The sequence below is a fragment of the Saimiri boliviensis genome, chromosome 12, assembly GCF_048565385.1.
Source record: "Saimiri boliviensis isolate mSaiBol1 chromosome 12, mSaiBol1.pri, whole genome shotgun sequence".
NCBI lineage: Eukaryota > Metazoa > Chordata > Mammalia > Primates > Cebidae > Saimiri > Saimiri boliviensis.
This window is the reverse complement of record NC_133460.1, coordinates 21,052,511-21,069,245: the sequence shown is the minus strand read 5'-3', so window position 1 is coordinate 21,069,245 and position 16,735 is coordinate 21,052,511. Positions and strand designations below refer to the sequence as shown.

Genomic DNA, 16,735 nt, shown 5'->3' with positions numbered 1-16,735 from the left:
GAACTCAGAAATCAAGGAGGGGCTGGGAAGTCGGGAGCTAGGTCTCACTGGAATTCCAGGATGGTGGATGCTATATGGAAATTGGACTGTGGGGGTCAGAGAGAGAAGAGGGTGTTTTAGAAGTTGGAAAGTTGGGCCGGGCGCGGTGGCTCATGCCTGTAATCCCAGCACTTTGGGAGGCCGAGGTAGGCAGATCAGGAGGTCAGGAGGTCGAGACCATCCTAGCCAACATGGTAAAACCCCATCTCTACTAAAAATACAAAAATCAGCTGGGAGTGGTGGTGCATGCCTGTAATACCAGCCACTCAGAGGCTGAGGCAGAGAATCGCTTGAACCCAGGAGCGGGAGGTTGCAGTGAGCCAAGATCGTGCCACTGCGCTCCAGCCTGGGTGACAGAGTGAAACTGTCTCAAAAAAAAAAAAAAAAAAAAAAAAAAAAAAAGTTGCAAAAAAAAAAAAAAAGTTGCAAAGTTGGATGTGGCAATGAGGGGACAGGGGTTGATGGAACTGGGGTCTTGAATCCCCCAAAAGAATAGTAACACACACGGGGAGTTCATGGTATTGAGGATTCATGGATTTGGGGTTTGAGATCTTCACTAAAAGAAATGGAGGGGGCGGACTCAGAGGGATAAGGTCTGAGGAATTGGAGCTGGGTTCTGCGGAGGAGCTCAGACAGATGGGAACTGAGGAGAGGGATTTGGAGGTTGGGATTCCCGTAGGAAATGGGTGAAGCAGAGAGATGAGTTGCTTATAGGATTTTGGGGTTCGGGCTATTGCCAGCTGGACCTAGAGTGTTAGGGTTAGTTGGGGACGGGATTGGAAAATTAGAGTGAAGGATGAGAGTACTGGGTCAGGGCACTGGATCTGTGGTAGGGCTCAGGGTCCCACAGACCACCAGAGTAGGGGGCTCAGGAATTGAACGGAAAATAGGGACCCCGAAAGAACTCGAGAAGGGCAGCGCGGCACTCATTGGCTGAGGGCTGCACTAATGCCCCCGCCCCTTCTCCGTGCTGTCCCCAGCTGTCACCCTCCTCTAGGGGTTGTCTCCGGTTGTCACCGACTATCCCTGGGCTGGCACCGCCTGCTGGCAGCATCTTTGCCCTTTGGATGCTCCCATTGGCTGAGACAGATATCTATCTTCCTGACCTGTGGGTAATGTGGAAGAACGCGATCATTGGCTGAGGAGGCGAATTAATCTGTTTGCCCCGCCTCCCCCAGCTGTCATTCCTTCCTGACCATTTTGGGAGACCCAAAGTAGTCCTCAGCTCCTTCTATTGACTGCAGATGCTGTCTGTCAACGCCCAACTAGAGATCCTTGCCTGTCAATTTGACCTCCACCTACTCCCCTTTTCATTGGCTTCCTTTTTACCGTCGCTATTGGTCAAAAAGCTTCCAGGCCCCGCCTCTTGCTCGTACAGCCCCTGCCTCTTCCTCCGCCCTTCCGCGGTCATTCACTCTTCAGTCATATTCATTGGCCAGGAGGTTCAGGCCCTTGCACTTCTAATGGTTGTTTTCTTCGTCCCACCTACCCCCCGCCACCTCCTCCTGACTTTCCTCACCCTCTGACTGGTCTTACAGCCCTCCGCCTTCTCCGTTTCCTCTTTTCAGATGATCCATCCCCTTTTCGCCTCCAGCCCCGCCCACGATTCCAACGATTGGCAGAAGCCCAGTTCCCTCTCTCCCACTATTCGTCCAAATCCTCTGACGAGGCGGGAGAAAAAAGGAGCGCGACGGGACAGTCCGCGCGCAGGCGTGGAACGTCGAGACGCTGGCCGCGGAGCCGGCTCGGCAGCGTGTGCGCAGGCGCGAGGTCGGCGGCTCGCCCTAAGCGGGGGGGAGGGGGCGGCGGCGAGAGCGCGCGAGAGGGTGAGAGGGCACGAGCGAGACCCCGGCGCACTGCGCCCCCGGACCTCTGCCCCGCCTCTGCTTGCTCGGCGGCCGCCCCGCCCCCGGCGCGGGCCGAGCTGCGCCCTTCGCCTTCTCCCCTTTCTCAGCTGGCCTCGCCGGGAGGCCTGAGGGGCGGCGCCTTCTGCGGCCTCCCCGGCGGGGGGATGTGAGGGGCGGCCTGCGGCTATGGAGACGGGCCCGGCGCCCCTGGTGGCCCCGCCGCGCCGTCACGGCGCCCCCGCGGTTCCCTCGCCGCCGCCCCGGGGTTCCCGGGTGGTGGCTTCGGGACCTCCAGTGACTACGGCCACTTCGGCCCCTGTCACCCTGGTGGCCCCCGGGGAGGCGCGGTCGGCCCAGAACTCTGCTCCGGCCCCGGCCCCCGTGCCGGCCCCGGCCGTCACGGGCAGCACGGTAGTGGTGCTGACCCTGGAGGCCTCGCCCGAAGCCCCGAAGACGCAGATTCCCTCCGGCCCTGTACCCCCAGAGCCGGCGGCGGTGGCAGGAGCTGAGGCGTTGAGGGCTCTGGCCGCAGGGGCAGACTCTCCGAAGACAGAGGAGGCTCGACCCTCTCCCGTCCCAGGATCAGGGACCCCCACCAGGACCCCTTCCAGAACGGCTCCTGGGGCCCTGACCGCCAAACCCCCGCTTGCCCCCAAGCCGGGAATCACAGTGGCTTCAGGAGTGACTGCACGGAGTGCATCAGGACAAGTGACAGGTGGGCATGGAGCTGCCGCAGCAACATCAACATCAGCAGGACAGGCTCCTGAGGACCCCTCAGGCCCTGGCACAGGCCCCTCGGGGACTTGTGAGGCTCCGGTAGCTGTCGTGACCGTGACCCCAGCTCCGGAGCCTGCTGAAAACTCTCAAGACCTGGGCTCCACGTCCAGCCTGGGACCTGGCATCTCTGGGCCTCGAGGGCAGGCCCCGGATACGCTGAGCTACTTGGACTCCGTGAGCCTCATGTCTGGGACCTTGGAGTCCTTGGCGGATGATGTGAGCTCCATGGGCTCAGACTCTGAGATAAACGGGCTGGCCCTGCGCAAGACGGACAAATATGGCTTCCTTGGGGGCAGCCAGTACTCGGGCAGCCTGTGAGTACCAGTGGGCACCCAGCGGGACCGCCTTGGGGAAGCAGAGGTTGGGGGAGGGCGAAACGATACACTTTGCCCAGACTCTGGCAGCCCAGCCTTCTCTGAGGATCCAAGGGGTGATCAGCACGAGCTGCCGTGCCTCGAGCATCCTGAGGTGTCTGACATTGGCATGTTAGTGAGTTTCAGACCAGGGGTCAGGAAGTCTGGGTTTAGGCCTTGCCTTTGATGGGTTGTGTGCCCTTCAGCTAGTGGCTTCTCCATTTCCGTGCCTCAGTTTCCTCCTCTATAAAGTGGGTTGAATGAGGTGATACCTGAGGTCATCCCAGCTCTTTGATGGGGAACACCCGCTTCAGGCAGGATATTTTGGAGGGATGGTTGGGCGAGGGTTCTGGTAGAGACCCTTGGTCTCTTAAGGGGAGAGCCTGGGAGGGGTGCAGGCACCTCCCTTCCCGCATCGCCCTGGGTCCCTGGGATGGAATACAGGTGGAGAAGTTTGGCTGATGTAAGGGAGACCGCGCAGTCAGGACCCCTCTATGAAACAGGGCGGTCTTAAGGAAAGGGGGTGGGAGAGGCCTCTTCCCCATTTCCTCATCTCCTCAGCCCGGCTTACTCTTTCCTAGTTCCCTACGGGGCCTGAGTCACTCCCGAGGTAGGGGGTGATTGCCTCTGACTTCTTCCTTCCCCCCTCTCTGGATCCTGCCCCTTGTCCCTATGTCCCTTTGACCTGTAGGTCCACTCCGCCTCCAGCATCGCCTGCCCCCCCTCCCCTTGTCGGGCCTCAGGTATTAAGGATAAAATAGTCCTTTCAAAGAGCCAATCATCTGGAGAGAAAGACAAATACTTAACAGTTGGTTTCAATAGAAACATCAGGTTTAGCCTAGACGTACCCAGAGGGTTTCCTGAGCACCTAGAGCAGGGTATCAGCTGAAGCTTCTCTGAATCACGGAGAGTAAGTAGGGTTTAGTCATGACTGTGTGTGCCGGGATGGGGGTAAGTCCTGTGGGAGGGTTTTCCAGGCAGGGTTCATAAGCCAACCCAAATCAGAAAGCCTTTGATTGGCTACCAACATTCAGGGTCTTCTAGGGGAAAGCAACTGAAGTTTGACCCTGGTGCTTTCTAGGCATGAGGACTTGGTTTACAGATGAAGAAACAGAATTAGCGCAATTGAGTGAATTGTTCCCTCAAATAATCTGGATCAGTGTGACCAGTGGCTCTTTCCTCAATAGCAGACTGTCCTAAGGAACTTGGGCTGAATTCAGTTTGAGGGAGTCCTTCTTGTGTGCCAGGCACTGTGCCAGGTGCTGTTCCTCTGCTTTGTAGCTTTGTCCCTCTAAGATCAGCTTCCAATGCTTTACCTCTGGGGCAAGATTGACTGTAACCCATGTTACTTTTGCATCGTTCAGTGGCTCACTCTGTCCACAGGATGCAGTCCAGGCTATTCAGCCTGCGCACAGCCTCTCTGGTCACCTTTCCACCACTCCTCACCGGATGCTTTGCACTGTAGCCCTTAAACTAGTTGTAGTCCTTTTGCCTTCATATTCACACTGTTCACCTGCCTGCTGAGTTCTGCTCAGTTCTTCATGGCTTACCTCAGATGTCCCCTCCTCCAGGAAGCCTTCCCTGATTTCCACTGCCCCCACTCCAATTAGATGCCTCTTTGGTGCATCTTTGTCATTGCATTTCCCATACCACATTAGTTATCTCTCCTCTTAGGCCATGACCTTGAGGGCCAGAAGGTATCTCACTCTTCCCAGCCCTTGCTAGAGTTTGGAACTGATTTGTGATAGAAATTAATGAGAGATAGTCTCTCTGTTTAAGGAGCTTCTAGGACAAAGGAAACTAACATGTAACGAGCCCTCTTCTATCGAACAGTTGTTTATATGCAGTTTCTCAATAGTCTTCTCATAACTTTGTGATGTGGGTGATGGTGTCTTTTTATAACTGAGGAAGGGACTCAGGTCATCCCTTGCCAAGGCTCCCCAGGGTCTCAGACAGAACTGAAATTTGAACTTAGGTGGGTTTGATTCCTAAGACCCAAGCTTTCTTCCATTCCACTCACCTGCTAGTACTGGCTCCTAAAGTAACTGAAGAATGATGGGGCACTATGAGTGTGAAGCTCTGACAGAACAGTGAGTAAATAGGGCAGGGAGACCTTTATTTGCTTAGGGTGATTTCAAGGAGGAAGAGGTAAATTGCAGGTGATCCAAAGGGATCGTAAAAATTTGATAGGACAAAACTCACATGGTTGCGTCTAAGGAGACAGAAAAGTACATTTGTTCTGTATTTCATTATTTTTTGAGACAGAGTCTTCCTTTGTTGCCCAGGCTGGAGTGCAGTGGTACAATCTTGACTCACTGTACCCTCTGCCTCCCGGGTTCAAGTGATTCTCCTGCCTCAGTCTCCAAGTAACCGAGATTACAAGAGTGTGCCACCATGCCTGGCTAATTTTTGTATTTTTAGTAGAGACAGGTTTTACCATGTTGTCCAGGCTGGTCTTGAACTCCTGACCTCAAGTGATCTGCCTGCCTCAGCCTCTGAAAGTGTTGGGATTACAGGGGTGAGCCACCACACCCAGCATATTTTATTATTTTATTTTTATTTTTGTAGACAGACTCTCATTACGTTGCCCAGGCTGGCTTTGAACTCCTGGCCTCAAGTGATCCTCCTGCCTCTGCCTCCCAAAGTGCCTGATTACAGGCATGAGCCCTCTGTATTTTATTTTATGGATAGTAAGGTATTACTTAATGGGCACCTTGCTGCGTGTTATTTTGTATAAACTCTCAACAAACCCCTTTGGGTAGATATTGTTACTCTCTCCACCTTGCAGATGAGGAAATTGAGGCTTAGCAAAATTAACTGATTTGCCCAAGATCACACAATGAATAAATGGGAAAGGTAGGACTTGGATTGAGATCTAATGCAAAATGTGGCTTTAAAATACTCCATACTCTCTCTTCAGATTTGGATGTGTCGGGAGTGAGATTTAAATATGACTTCTGAATAGAGATACATCAGGGAAGGAAACCGTTTCAGTGTGCCCTGGGATGGCCATGTGGCCAGACATTCTGATGTTTGGTAGCTCACAGACTATCCAGTTTGTCATTTGAGCCTGGGGAGGTGGCTTGCCTCAGTTCCCCCTGCAATGCAGGTTTTACACTACTGCTACTGACCCCTTCCGTGCTCCCCCCACCCTGCAGAGAGAGCTCCATTCCCGTGGATGTGGCTCGGCAGCGGGAGCTCAAATGGCTGGAGATGTTCAGTAACTGGGATAAGTGGCTGTCACGGCGATTCCAGAAGGTTTGAGGGCTGAATGGTGGGCAGGGTGATGTACAAGCTGGGAGGGGTGGCATGTGCTCCAGGGAAGCCCTGGAAGCTGATAATATCTGCCCTCTGGACCACACTGGGGATAGATGGTACTTGGGCCTTGTGGGGGAGTTGCTTTAAAAATAGAAGGCCAGGCCAGGTACAGTGGAACCAAGCTTATGGGATGTACGGGGAGTATCCAGGGAGCCTATGGACTTCTGGGGAAAGCTTGTAGGCTACGCTGGCCCTTGAAGCTGTACCCCACCTGCCACTTTGCCTTAGGTGAAGCTGCGCTGCCGGAAGGGGATCCCCTCCTCTCTCAGAGCCAAGGCCTGGCAGTACCTGTCTAATAGCAAGGAACTTCTGGAGCAGAACCCAGGAAAGTTTGAGGTGCGTGCAGCTCCAGGGTGTGGGGACATGTGGCCCTGTCTGTGCGAGGGGTATCAGTTCCCCTAGATCCTGAGGTATAATCCCCGCTGTCCCACTGCAGGAGCTGGAACGGGCTCCTGGGGACCCCAAGTGGCTGGATGTGATTGAGAAGGACCTGCACCGCCAGTTCCCTTTCCACGAGATGTTTGCTGCTCGAGGGGGGCATGGGTAAGGTGGCTGGGCCATGGGGATCAGTCAGCAAACACTGGCTGGAGGATCCACCTGTTATCTAGGTGTATACAAGGCTGAGTTGAAAGCGGTTTTTGCCCTCCAGGACTTGTAGAAGAGGGATCTGTAATGGACCAAGTGTCAAGCCATGTCAAAGGAACTGTCCTGGGAAGGAGACTTGACTTGGGTTATGTGTGGGGCACATCACAGGCTCCTTTAACAGCTTGCATTTGGGCTGGGTTTTGGAGAGGTGGGAGCTAGAGTGGGATTGTGGGCAGGGTTCTGCCCAGGGGTAATGGAAAAGATCACCAGGGACTCTTAAATGTTGTGCCAAGTCATTTGGAATTTTGTTCTATAGACCAAGCTTCCTCCAGATGTCAATATATACTGTTCCCTAGTAGTATGCAAGATGATTTTAGGGGGTTCTCAGATGGACTTTTTTTTTTTTTTTTGAGACGCAGTCTCGCTCTGTTGCTCAGGCTGGGGTGCAGTGGCGTAATCTCTGCCCACTGAAGCCTCCACCTCCAGGGTTTAAGTGATTCTTATGCCTCAGCCTCCCAAGTAGCTGGGATTACAAGCGCACACCACTATGCTCAGTTCATTTTTGTATTTTTAGTAGAGACAGGGTTTCACCATGTTGGCCAGGCTGATCTTGAATCTCTGACCTCAAGTGATGTGCCCACCTAGGCCTCCCAAAGCACTGGGATTACAGGTGTGAGCCACTCTACCCAGCCAGATGGCTTTTTTTTTTTTTTTTTTTTTGAGATGGAATTTTGCTCTTGTTGCCCAAGCTGGAGTGCAGTGGCGCGATCTTGGCTCACTGCAACTCTGCCTCCTGGGTTCAGGTGATTCTCCTGCCTCAACATCCCAAGTAGCTGTGATTCCAGGCGCACACCACCATGCCCAGCTAATTTTTGTATTTTTAGTAGAGATGGGTTTTCACCACATTGGCTGGGCTGGTCTCGATGTCCTGACCTCAGGTAATCCACTTGCCTCAGCCTCCCAAAGTGCTGGGATTACAAGCATGAGCCACCATGCCTGGCCAGACATTTTAAAAATCAGTAATTCATCCTACGCCGGGCATGGTGGCTCACACCTGTAATCCTAGCACTTTGGGAGACTGAGGCGGGCAGATCACCTGAGGTCAGGAGTTCAAGACCAGCCTGACCAATATGGTGAAACCCCATCTTTAAAAATAATAATAATAATTCATCCTTTAGCAAATACTTATTGAGCATCTGCTATCTGCCAGGCACTGTCTAGTCTCAAAAATTGCAGTGAACAACAACAAAAAAAAAAACACAAACTCCTCTCATGGTGTTTATATTTTAGTGGAGACAAACAATAAATCAGGGAAAGGAAAGTATGTTGTATGTGAAATGATGGTAAGCATAAAGAAGTTATTTTTATTTTTACTTTTTACTTTTTTTTTTTTTTGATAGAGACGGATTTTCATCATGTTGCCCAGGCTGGTCTTGAACTCTTGGGCTCAACCGATCCGCCTGCCTCAGCCTCCTTAAGTGCTGGGATTATAGGTGTGAGTCACTGTGCCCAGCCCTAAAGAGGAGTTTCAAGCAAGAGGGCAATAGAGAATGTGAGTGGGGATGGGATTACAAATGACTTGATCCTACTTAGGTTTTTTGTTTGTTTGTTTGTTTGTTTTTTTGAGACGGTGTTTCGCTCTTGTTACCCAGGCTGGAGTGCAATGGCCCGATCTCGGCTCACCGCAACCTCCGCCTCCTGGGTTCAAGCAATTCTCCTGCCTCAGCCTCCTCCTGAGTAGCTGGGATTATAGGCACGTGCCACCACGTCCAGCTAATTTTTTGTATTTTTAGTAGAGACGAGGTTTCACCATGTTGACCAGGGTGGTCTCTATCTCTCGACCACGTGATCCACCCGCCTCAGCCTCCCAAAGTGCTGGGATTACAGACGTGAGCCACCGCGCCCGGCTGTTCCTACTTAGGTTTTTTTTTTTTTTTTTTTTTTTTTTGAGACGGAGTTTTGCTCTTGTTGCCCAGGCTGGAGTGCAATGGCGCGATCTGGGCTCACCGCAACCTCCGCCTCCTGGGTTCAGGCAATTCTCCTGCCTCAGCCTCCTGAGTAGCTGGGATTACAGGCACAGGCCACCATGCCCAGCTAATTTTTTGTGTTTTTAGTAGAGACGGGGTTTCACCATGTTGACCAGGGTGGTCTCTATCTCTCGACCACGTGATCCACCCGCCTCAGCCTCCCAAAGTGCTGGGATTACAGGCGTGAGCCACCGCGCCCGGCTGTTCCTACTTAGGTTTTTTTGTTGTTTTTTTTTTGAGACGGAGTTTCGCTCTTGTTGCCCAGGCTGGAGTGCAATGGCGCGATCTCGGCTCACCGCAACCTCCGCCTCCTGGGTTCAGGCAATTCTCCTGCCTCAGCCTCCTGAGTAGCTGGGATTACAGGCACGCGCCACCATACCCAGCTAATTTTTTGTATTTTTAGTAGAGATGGGGTTTCACCATGTTGACCAGGATTGTCTCGATCTCTTGACCTCGTGATCCACCCGCCTCGGCCTCCCAAAGTGCTGGGATTACAGGCTTGAGCCACCACGCCCGGCTACTTAGGTTTTTTTTTTTTTTTGCTACTTAGGTTTTAAAAGGGTCATTCTAGCCAGGCGCGGTGGCTCAAGCCTGTAATCCCAGCACTTTGGGAGGCTGAGGCGGGTGGATCATGAGGTCAAGAGATCGAGACCATCCTGGTCAACATGGTGAAACCCCGTCTCTACTAAAAATACAAAAAACTAGCTGGGCGTGGTGGTGCATGCCTGTAATCCCAGCTACTCAGGAGGCTGAGGCAGGAGAATTGCCTGAGCCCAGGAGGCGGAGGTTGCGGTGAGCCGAGATCGCGCCATTGCACTCCAGCCTGGGTAACAAGAGCGAAACTCCGTCTCAAAAAAAAAAAAAAAAAAAAAAGGGGTCATTCTGGCTACCATGCTGAGAATAGACTATAGGGAGACAAGGACAGAAATGGTCCATTTAGGAGACTTTCTGTAATCAAGGAGGGGCTAAGAGATCAGCATGGTAGCAGCGGGAGTATGGGGAGAAGTGGTTGGATTCTGCATATATTTTGAAGGTCGAGTCAGAGGGATTTGCCAATGTATTAGACATGCAGCGTGAGAGGAGGGAGAGGAGTAAGGTTTTTGGCCTGAGAAACAAGAAGAATGGAGTTGCTGTTTACTAATATAGTTGAGGTAAAGGTAGCTGTGGGGGGCATCTCACGAGTTCAGTTTTGGAATGTTAAGTTTATTATTATTATTATTTTTTGAGATGGAGTCTCACTCTGTTGCCCAGGCTGGAGTGCAGTGCCGTGATCTCAGCTTACTGCAGTCTCTGCTTTCTGGGTTCAAGCAGTTCTCTGCCTCAGCCTCCTGAGTAGCTGGGATAACAGGCACCCACCACCACACCCAGGTAATTTTTGTATTTTTAGTAGAGACGGGGTTTCACCATCTTGGCCAGGCTGGTTTTGAACTTCTGACCCTCGTGATCCACCCGTCTTGGCCTCCCCAAGTGCTGGGATTACAGATGTGAGCCACTGTGCCTGGGAGGCTATTTATTATTTTTTGAGGTGGAGTTTTGCTCATTGCCCAGGGTGAAATGCAGTGGCACCATCTCAGCTCACTGCAACTTCTGCTTCCTGGGTTCAAGCAATTCTCCTGCATCAGCCTCCTGAGTAGCTGGACTTACAGGTGCCTGCCACCACACCTAGCTAATTTTTGTATTTTTAGTAGAGATTGTGTTTTGCCATGTTGGCCAAGCTGGTCTTGTACTCCTGACCTCAAGTGATCTGCCCACCTCAGCTTCCCAAAGTGCTAGGTAGGATTATAGGCATGAGCCACCACACCTGGCAGGGAACATTAAGTTTAAAATGCTTATTGAACGTCTAGATGGAAACGAAAGTTCAGTGTACAATGTACACAAACCTGGATTTCAGGGGAGAAGTTTATAAACGAGATAAATTGGAAATTAAGAGTCGTCAACTTATAGAGGGATTAACTAACCCATGAGACTGGATGAAGTCACCAAGGCAACAAGTGTAGATATAAAAGGAATTGATGCTAAATGTTCAAGGATTGAGCCCTGAGGCACCAATATTTTGGGAATGGGAAGATGAGAAAGAGCTCATAATGAGAAGCTGGAGGGAGGAGGAGGAGGACCAGGAGCATGTGATTGGGAGCAGAGTGAAACGGGGTTTCAAGGGTCAGCTGTGTGAAATGCTGCTGAAGTGTCCAATAAAGTCCAGCCTGAAAATTGACCTCTGGATTAGTGACCATGTTAAAAACAGTTTTGTGTGGAGCAGTGGGTGAAACCCCGACTGGAGAATTGGAGGAAGGAAATTGAAGACAGCAAGTCTGTAGGTAAGGAAAGAAAGACTGTGGTATTTGGAGGGAAGAGGGGTAAAGAGACTTTTTTTTTTTTTTTTCCATACCACGTAGCTTCCAGGCTCCCAAGACTTTTTTTTTTTTTAATTATTATTTTTTTTTTTTGAGACGGAGTTTTGCTCTTGTTACCCAGGCTGGAGTGCAATGGTGTGATCTCGGCTCACCGCAACCTCCACCTCCTGGGTTCAGGCAATTCTCCTGCCTCAGCCTCCTGAGTAGCTGGGATTACAGGCACGTGCCACCATGTCCAGCTAATTTTTTGTATTTTTAGTAGAGATGGAGTTTCACCATGTTGACCAGGATGGTCTCGATCTTTTGACCTTGTGATCCACCCGCCTCGGCCTCCCAAAGTGCTGGGATTACAGGCTTGAGCCACTGCATCCAGCCTTTTTTTTTTTTTTTTTTTTTGTAAATACACAGTCTCACTCTGTCACCCAGGCTGGAGTGCAGTGATGCAATCTTGGCTCACTGCAACCTCCGCCTCCTGGATTCAAGCTATTCTCCTGCCTTAGCCTCTCAAGTACCTGGGATCACAAGCACCCACCACCACACCTGGCCAGTTTTTGTATTTTTAGTAAAGATGGGGTTTTGTCATGTTGGCCAGGCTGCTCTCAGACTCCTGACCTTGGGTGATCTGCCTGTCTTGGCCTCCCAAAGTGCTAGGATTACAGGCATGAGCCACTGTACCTGGCCAAGATGCTTTTTTTTTTTTTAAAACTCAAAGAAATAACAGCATGTGGGTTTGCTTGTGGGAATGGCATAGTAGAGAGAGGAATTGATGGTGCAGGAGCGAGGGGAGGGTTGTTGGAGTGGTGCCCTGTACAGGTGAGAGGGGATGGGATCCTGGGCCCAGGTGGAAAGGAAGTACTTGCCAGGATCACAGACTCTTCACTTATAGCAACAGGGAGAAGGCAGGGACATGGAAGCCGGCAGGTGGGTGATGGGTGTGGGCGCTTGTGGAAGTTACGTATTTATTTTAATATGCATTAGGTAAAGTAACCATATCAAACCTGTCATTTCGTGGATGCTTTTGCAAAGTGGAGGAAAAATGTCAAGTAAATAATAGTAGGGTGATATGCAGTGCAGATAAAATACAGATAAAGATCACACTTGAATGCCTGGAGTTTTGGGAAAAGCTATTCCAGGCAGTGGTCAGGAGGGGGATGTGTGAGACTGGAGGCAGGGAGTGGATTTGGGAGGTCATTGTTTTCTGGGCAAGAAATGGAGGTCTGAGCTGCCAGTGGCTGTGGAGAGGGAGCAGGCAGGAATGGAATTCAGGGTGCAGCACTGCTTAGGCTTGGAGGCAGGAGCTCTTTTCTGATGTGGAGCTGAGTGAATAGAAGTCCTAGACATGGCAGCGGGACACCCTCAAGGAAGAGGAGCAAGTTTAGGGTACAGATTTTATTATTTTGGATGCAGTGATAAGAGAAAGGGCTGAGGCACAGCTGGCTTTCAAGCCTTCCCCTTCCCCAAGAACTGTGAAATTCAGTGAAACCAATAAGGCAGGCTCTGCCCTGGGGAGCTCCTGCTTTGGGGTGACAAAGACCTTCAGTGCTAGAGGAGGGCTGATGCTGTGGCTGTGGAAAGCTTCCTGGAGAAAATGACCTTGAAGGTTTCTGGGATGTGGCAGAGGAAGGAGGGTGAGGGCGCAGCCATTGCTGGGATGGCAGGGAGCATGTGGAGTGTGCAGCCAAAGGCGGAGCCCCGGGGCCTGGAGTGCTCACTCAGCAAGCCTGGGCAGGTGGATGGAGGAGCCTGGTGGTAAAGCTCTGGGATGAATCTGGAACTGGGTTTGGGGTGAGAGCTCTTGGCCCCTGCGACTTCCCTCACCATCTTTCCCACCCCCCACAGGCAACAGGACCTGTACCGAATCCTGAAGGCCTACACCATCTACCGGCCTGACGAGGGCTACTGCCAGGCCCAGGCCCCCGTGGCCGCGGTCCTGCTCATGCACATGCCTGCTGAGGTCAGCATTGTGGTCCTGGGCTGGGAGGGGTGGGAGGATCTTGGCTTGCAGTGGTGATGGGAGCTCCCTGCTCCCTGCTTCTCAGGCCCCACCTCTCCTCTTGTTCTTGCTCTTCTCAGCAAGCCTTTTGGTGCCTGGTGCAGATCTGCGACAAGTACCTCCCAGGCTACTACAGCGCAGGGCTGGTGAGTGTTTGGAGGCTGGGTGCATCCGGGGCTGTGGCATTTCCTCCAGGCTGCAGGAAGGTCCCTGCCTGCCTTGCCCCACCGCGGCCTTCTGGGCCTCTGCCCACAGGGCCAGTTCTCCTGAGGGGGACACAGGTGACTTGGCCCTCTTCTCATGGCTCGTTCCACCTGCAGGAGGCCATTCAGCTGGATGGAGAGATCTTTTTTGCGCTCCTGCGCCGGGCCTCCCCATTGGCACATCGGCACCTTCGGCGGCAGCGGATTGACCCCGTGCTCTATATGACGGAGTGGTTCATGTGCATCTTCGCCCGCACCCTGCCCTGGGCATCGGTGCTGCGCGTCTGGGACATGTTTTTCTGTGAAGGTACTTCTGTGGCCCGCCAGGCCATGAGGAGCTGGGGTTTCTATGGTGGCTACCAGGGATCCTGTCATGTTTCCGGTAGTCCAAGGACTAAAGGTACTTGTTGAGTGGAGGTTTCATCATAAGCAGCTGGGGGCTGGAGAAACTCCTGATTCGGTTATGCCACCAACCTAGAGCCTGCTCTTCGTGCCAGGAGCCTGAGACCGATGGCAGCTCATTTCCTTTCTTAGGGCCTCAGTTTCCTCATCTGAGATTGGCAGTAGATGGGGATGGAGGCTGTGAGTCTGTCCTGATCAGGACAGGCTGCAATGCTGTGTCTGACCCCCCCCATGCTCTCTATTCTCCACCCCTGCAGGTGTTAAGATCATCTTCCGGGTGGCCCTGGTGCTGCTGCGTCACACGCTGGGCTCAGTGGAGAAGCTGCGCTCCTGCCAAGGCATGTATGAGACCATGGAGCAGCTGCGCAACCTGCCCCAGCAGTGCATGCAGGAGGACTTCCTGGTGCATGAGGTAGGCCTGTGGCCTCAGCACACTCCCTGCCTGCCTCAGCCCGCTCCCACCCTCAGCTCCATTCTGTTATGCACTTCCTCTCTGTCCAGGTGACCAATCTGCCAGTGACAGAAGCACTGATTGAGCGGGAGAATGCAGCCCAGCTCAAGAAGTGGCGGGAAACACGGGGGGAGCTGCAGTATCGGCCCTCACGGCGACTGCATGGCTCCCGGGCCATCCATGAGGAGCGTCGGCGGCAACAGCCACCCCTGGGCCCCTCCTCCAGCCTCCTCAGCCTCCCTGGCCTCAAGAGCCGAGGCTCCCGGGCAGCTGGAGGGCCCCCCTCTCCGCCGCCCCTCACCCGCAGGGCCAGCGCTGGGCCTGCCCCAGGGCCTATGGTCACTGCTGAGGGACTGCATCCATCCCTTCCCTCACCCACTGGCAACAGCACCCCTTTGGGTTCCAGCAAGGAGACCCGGAAGCAGGAGAAGGAGCGGCAGAAACAGGAGAAAGAGCGGGAGAAGGAGCGGCAGAAACAGGAGAAGGAGCGAGAGAAGGAGCGGCAGAAGCAGGAGAAAGAGCGGGAGAAGCAGGAGAAGGAACGAGAGAAGCAGGAGAAGGAACGGGAGAAGCAGGAGAAGGAGCGGCAGAAGCAGGAGAAGAAGGCTCAGGGCCGGAAGCTTTCACTGCGTCGAAAGGCAGATGGGCCCCCAGGCCCCCACGATGGCGACGACAGGCCCTCAGCAGCTGAGGCCCGGCAGGACGCTTACTTCTGACCTCTGCCCTGGGGCTGGACTGCATGGCCCCCTTCTTTCCCTCAGCCGAGAGCAGGCCTGGCCTGAGGTGCCACCCCCTAGCCCCTCGGCAGGCTGTCCCTCACTGGGGAAAGTAGCTTGGTTTCCCGTCGTCTCACCAGCTGCTGATCCCTACACAAGCAGGACAGATGGGCAGCTGCAAATGAGTCTGGAGCTTCTCACCTCCCATGAGACTTCAGCTGGGGTCTCTGTCGCCCCTGCACCAGTTCCCTCCAGGTCCCCTCCTAGGTGCTGTCCTGATTGGCCCGTTGTCATCCCAGGGGTGACTCCTGGTGATGGGAGTCAGCAGTTTCAGATTCTTACACTCCATGGCTCCCCTTATGAGGTGGAGCTGGCTTCCTTTTCCCCGTCTTCAGCCCTGCCTGTCTTCCTCACTTCCTGGCCAGGGCTCTCCTTCTGGACCTCTTTGTGTTGTAATTATGTACAGAGGATGGGGTTGGCCCCGGGTTGGGGAGTGGGGGTCTCGCTTGTCTTCTGTCCTTTGGTTCTCCTTCCATAATGCTCCTGTACCGTTTATTTAAGGGGACATGCACTGGAATAGGAAATGTCTCCCATTTCCCTTCCTGCACCCTGCTGTGTGCTCCCTCCAAACCCACCTTGCTCTGTTCTCAGGCCCTCCTGCTTTGTCTCGTCAGGACCCCTGCCTTTCACCTTGTTCCCTTCTGCCCCTCCAGTTACTCCCTATCTGGGTAAGGGTCTTCCCTTGAGCTCCAGGGGGTGGAACCCAATGTTTACATTCTCTTCTGTCTCTGCCCCCACCCCATGCAGCGCTTTGAGGAATCGGAAAAGAACCTGCTGTCGTACCTGGGCCTGTCTCTTGCCTTGTTATTTGATGGGGGGATGGGGGATGGGGGAAGGACAAGGGAGGGAGGGACAGAGCCAGGACCTGGGTCTCTGTTGAAGCAGTCTGCTATCTTGGCAAGTAGGTACCTCTTGGCTTTGGGTTCAATCTCTCAGTCACTCATCAAACAGTGGTTGAGCTTCTGCTGCACTTTGCCTGGGATTTGCTGTCTCCATTGTCACTGACTGCCTGGAGCCCTCTATGTACCACCTACAGCACCCGGATCTCCTTCCCAAAATGCTCATGCAACTCCTGGAAGCTGAAGGGGGTACTCACAGTGGCTAGAGGGCCACGGTCCTCTGGGGGTGCGCCAGCTGTCTGACACAGCTCCGGGTATTGGGCCTTGAGGGGCGGCAGCAGTCCAGCTAGCCGCCTCCAGCTCACGCTGGCCAGTGCCTACAGCCAAGTCTCCAGCTCCTCCTGGGTTTCTGCACCAGCTTGTAGGCCCGCCCACCTGTGCCCTTGACCTCAGGGGTCAGGATGGTAAAGGCATAGGGTTCTGTGGCCTGAAGGTGTGGCTCCACCTGGCAGTTCTCCAACAGGATGAGGCCCAGGGGTGTGTGGTCGGTGTGACGTTCTAGGTAGAAGAGGAGGTTTCCCCGGAAGACGAACCATTGGCGCTGGTAGCTAGGGTTTCAGGTCCCCTTTAACAAGATACCTTCCTGGTCTGGGGCCTGTGTTCTGTAACCGTGAAAGAAACTGAGCATGGACTTTCTGTGCAGTTTCATCGTCATCCAATATGGGAGGAAACACCTAGGGAGAGAGAAGTGGTCCATCTAGTTGTCTTGGGGAA

General features: G+C 53.3%; 1 protein-coding gene across 1 annotated transcript; it reads left to right on the top strand.

Annotated features, from left to right (window-relative positions):
* Positions 1–1,750: 1,750 nt before the first annotated feature.
* TBC1D10B (TBC1 domain family member 10B) lies at positions 1,751–15,909 on the top strand. Its single transcript, XM_003930079.4, has 9 exons — positions 1,751–2,977; positions 6,175–6,274; positions 6,563–6,670; positions 6,771–6,877; positions 13,137–13,251; positions 13,371–13,436; positions 13,611–13,800; positions 14,153–14,307; positions 14,397–15,909. Exons 1-9 carry the CDS (start codon positions 2,073–2,075, stop codon positions 15,060–15,062), a joined length of 2,412 nt encoding a protein of 803 aa, XP_003930128.1. The 5' UTR covers positions 1,751–2,072; the 3' UTR covers positions 15,063–15,909.
* The last annotated feature ends 826 nt before the right edge of the window (positions 15,910–16,735 follow it).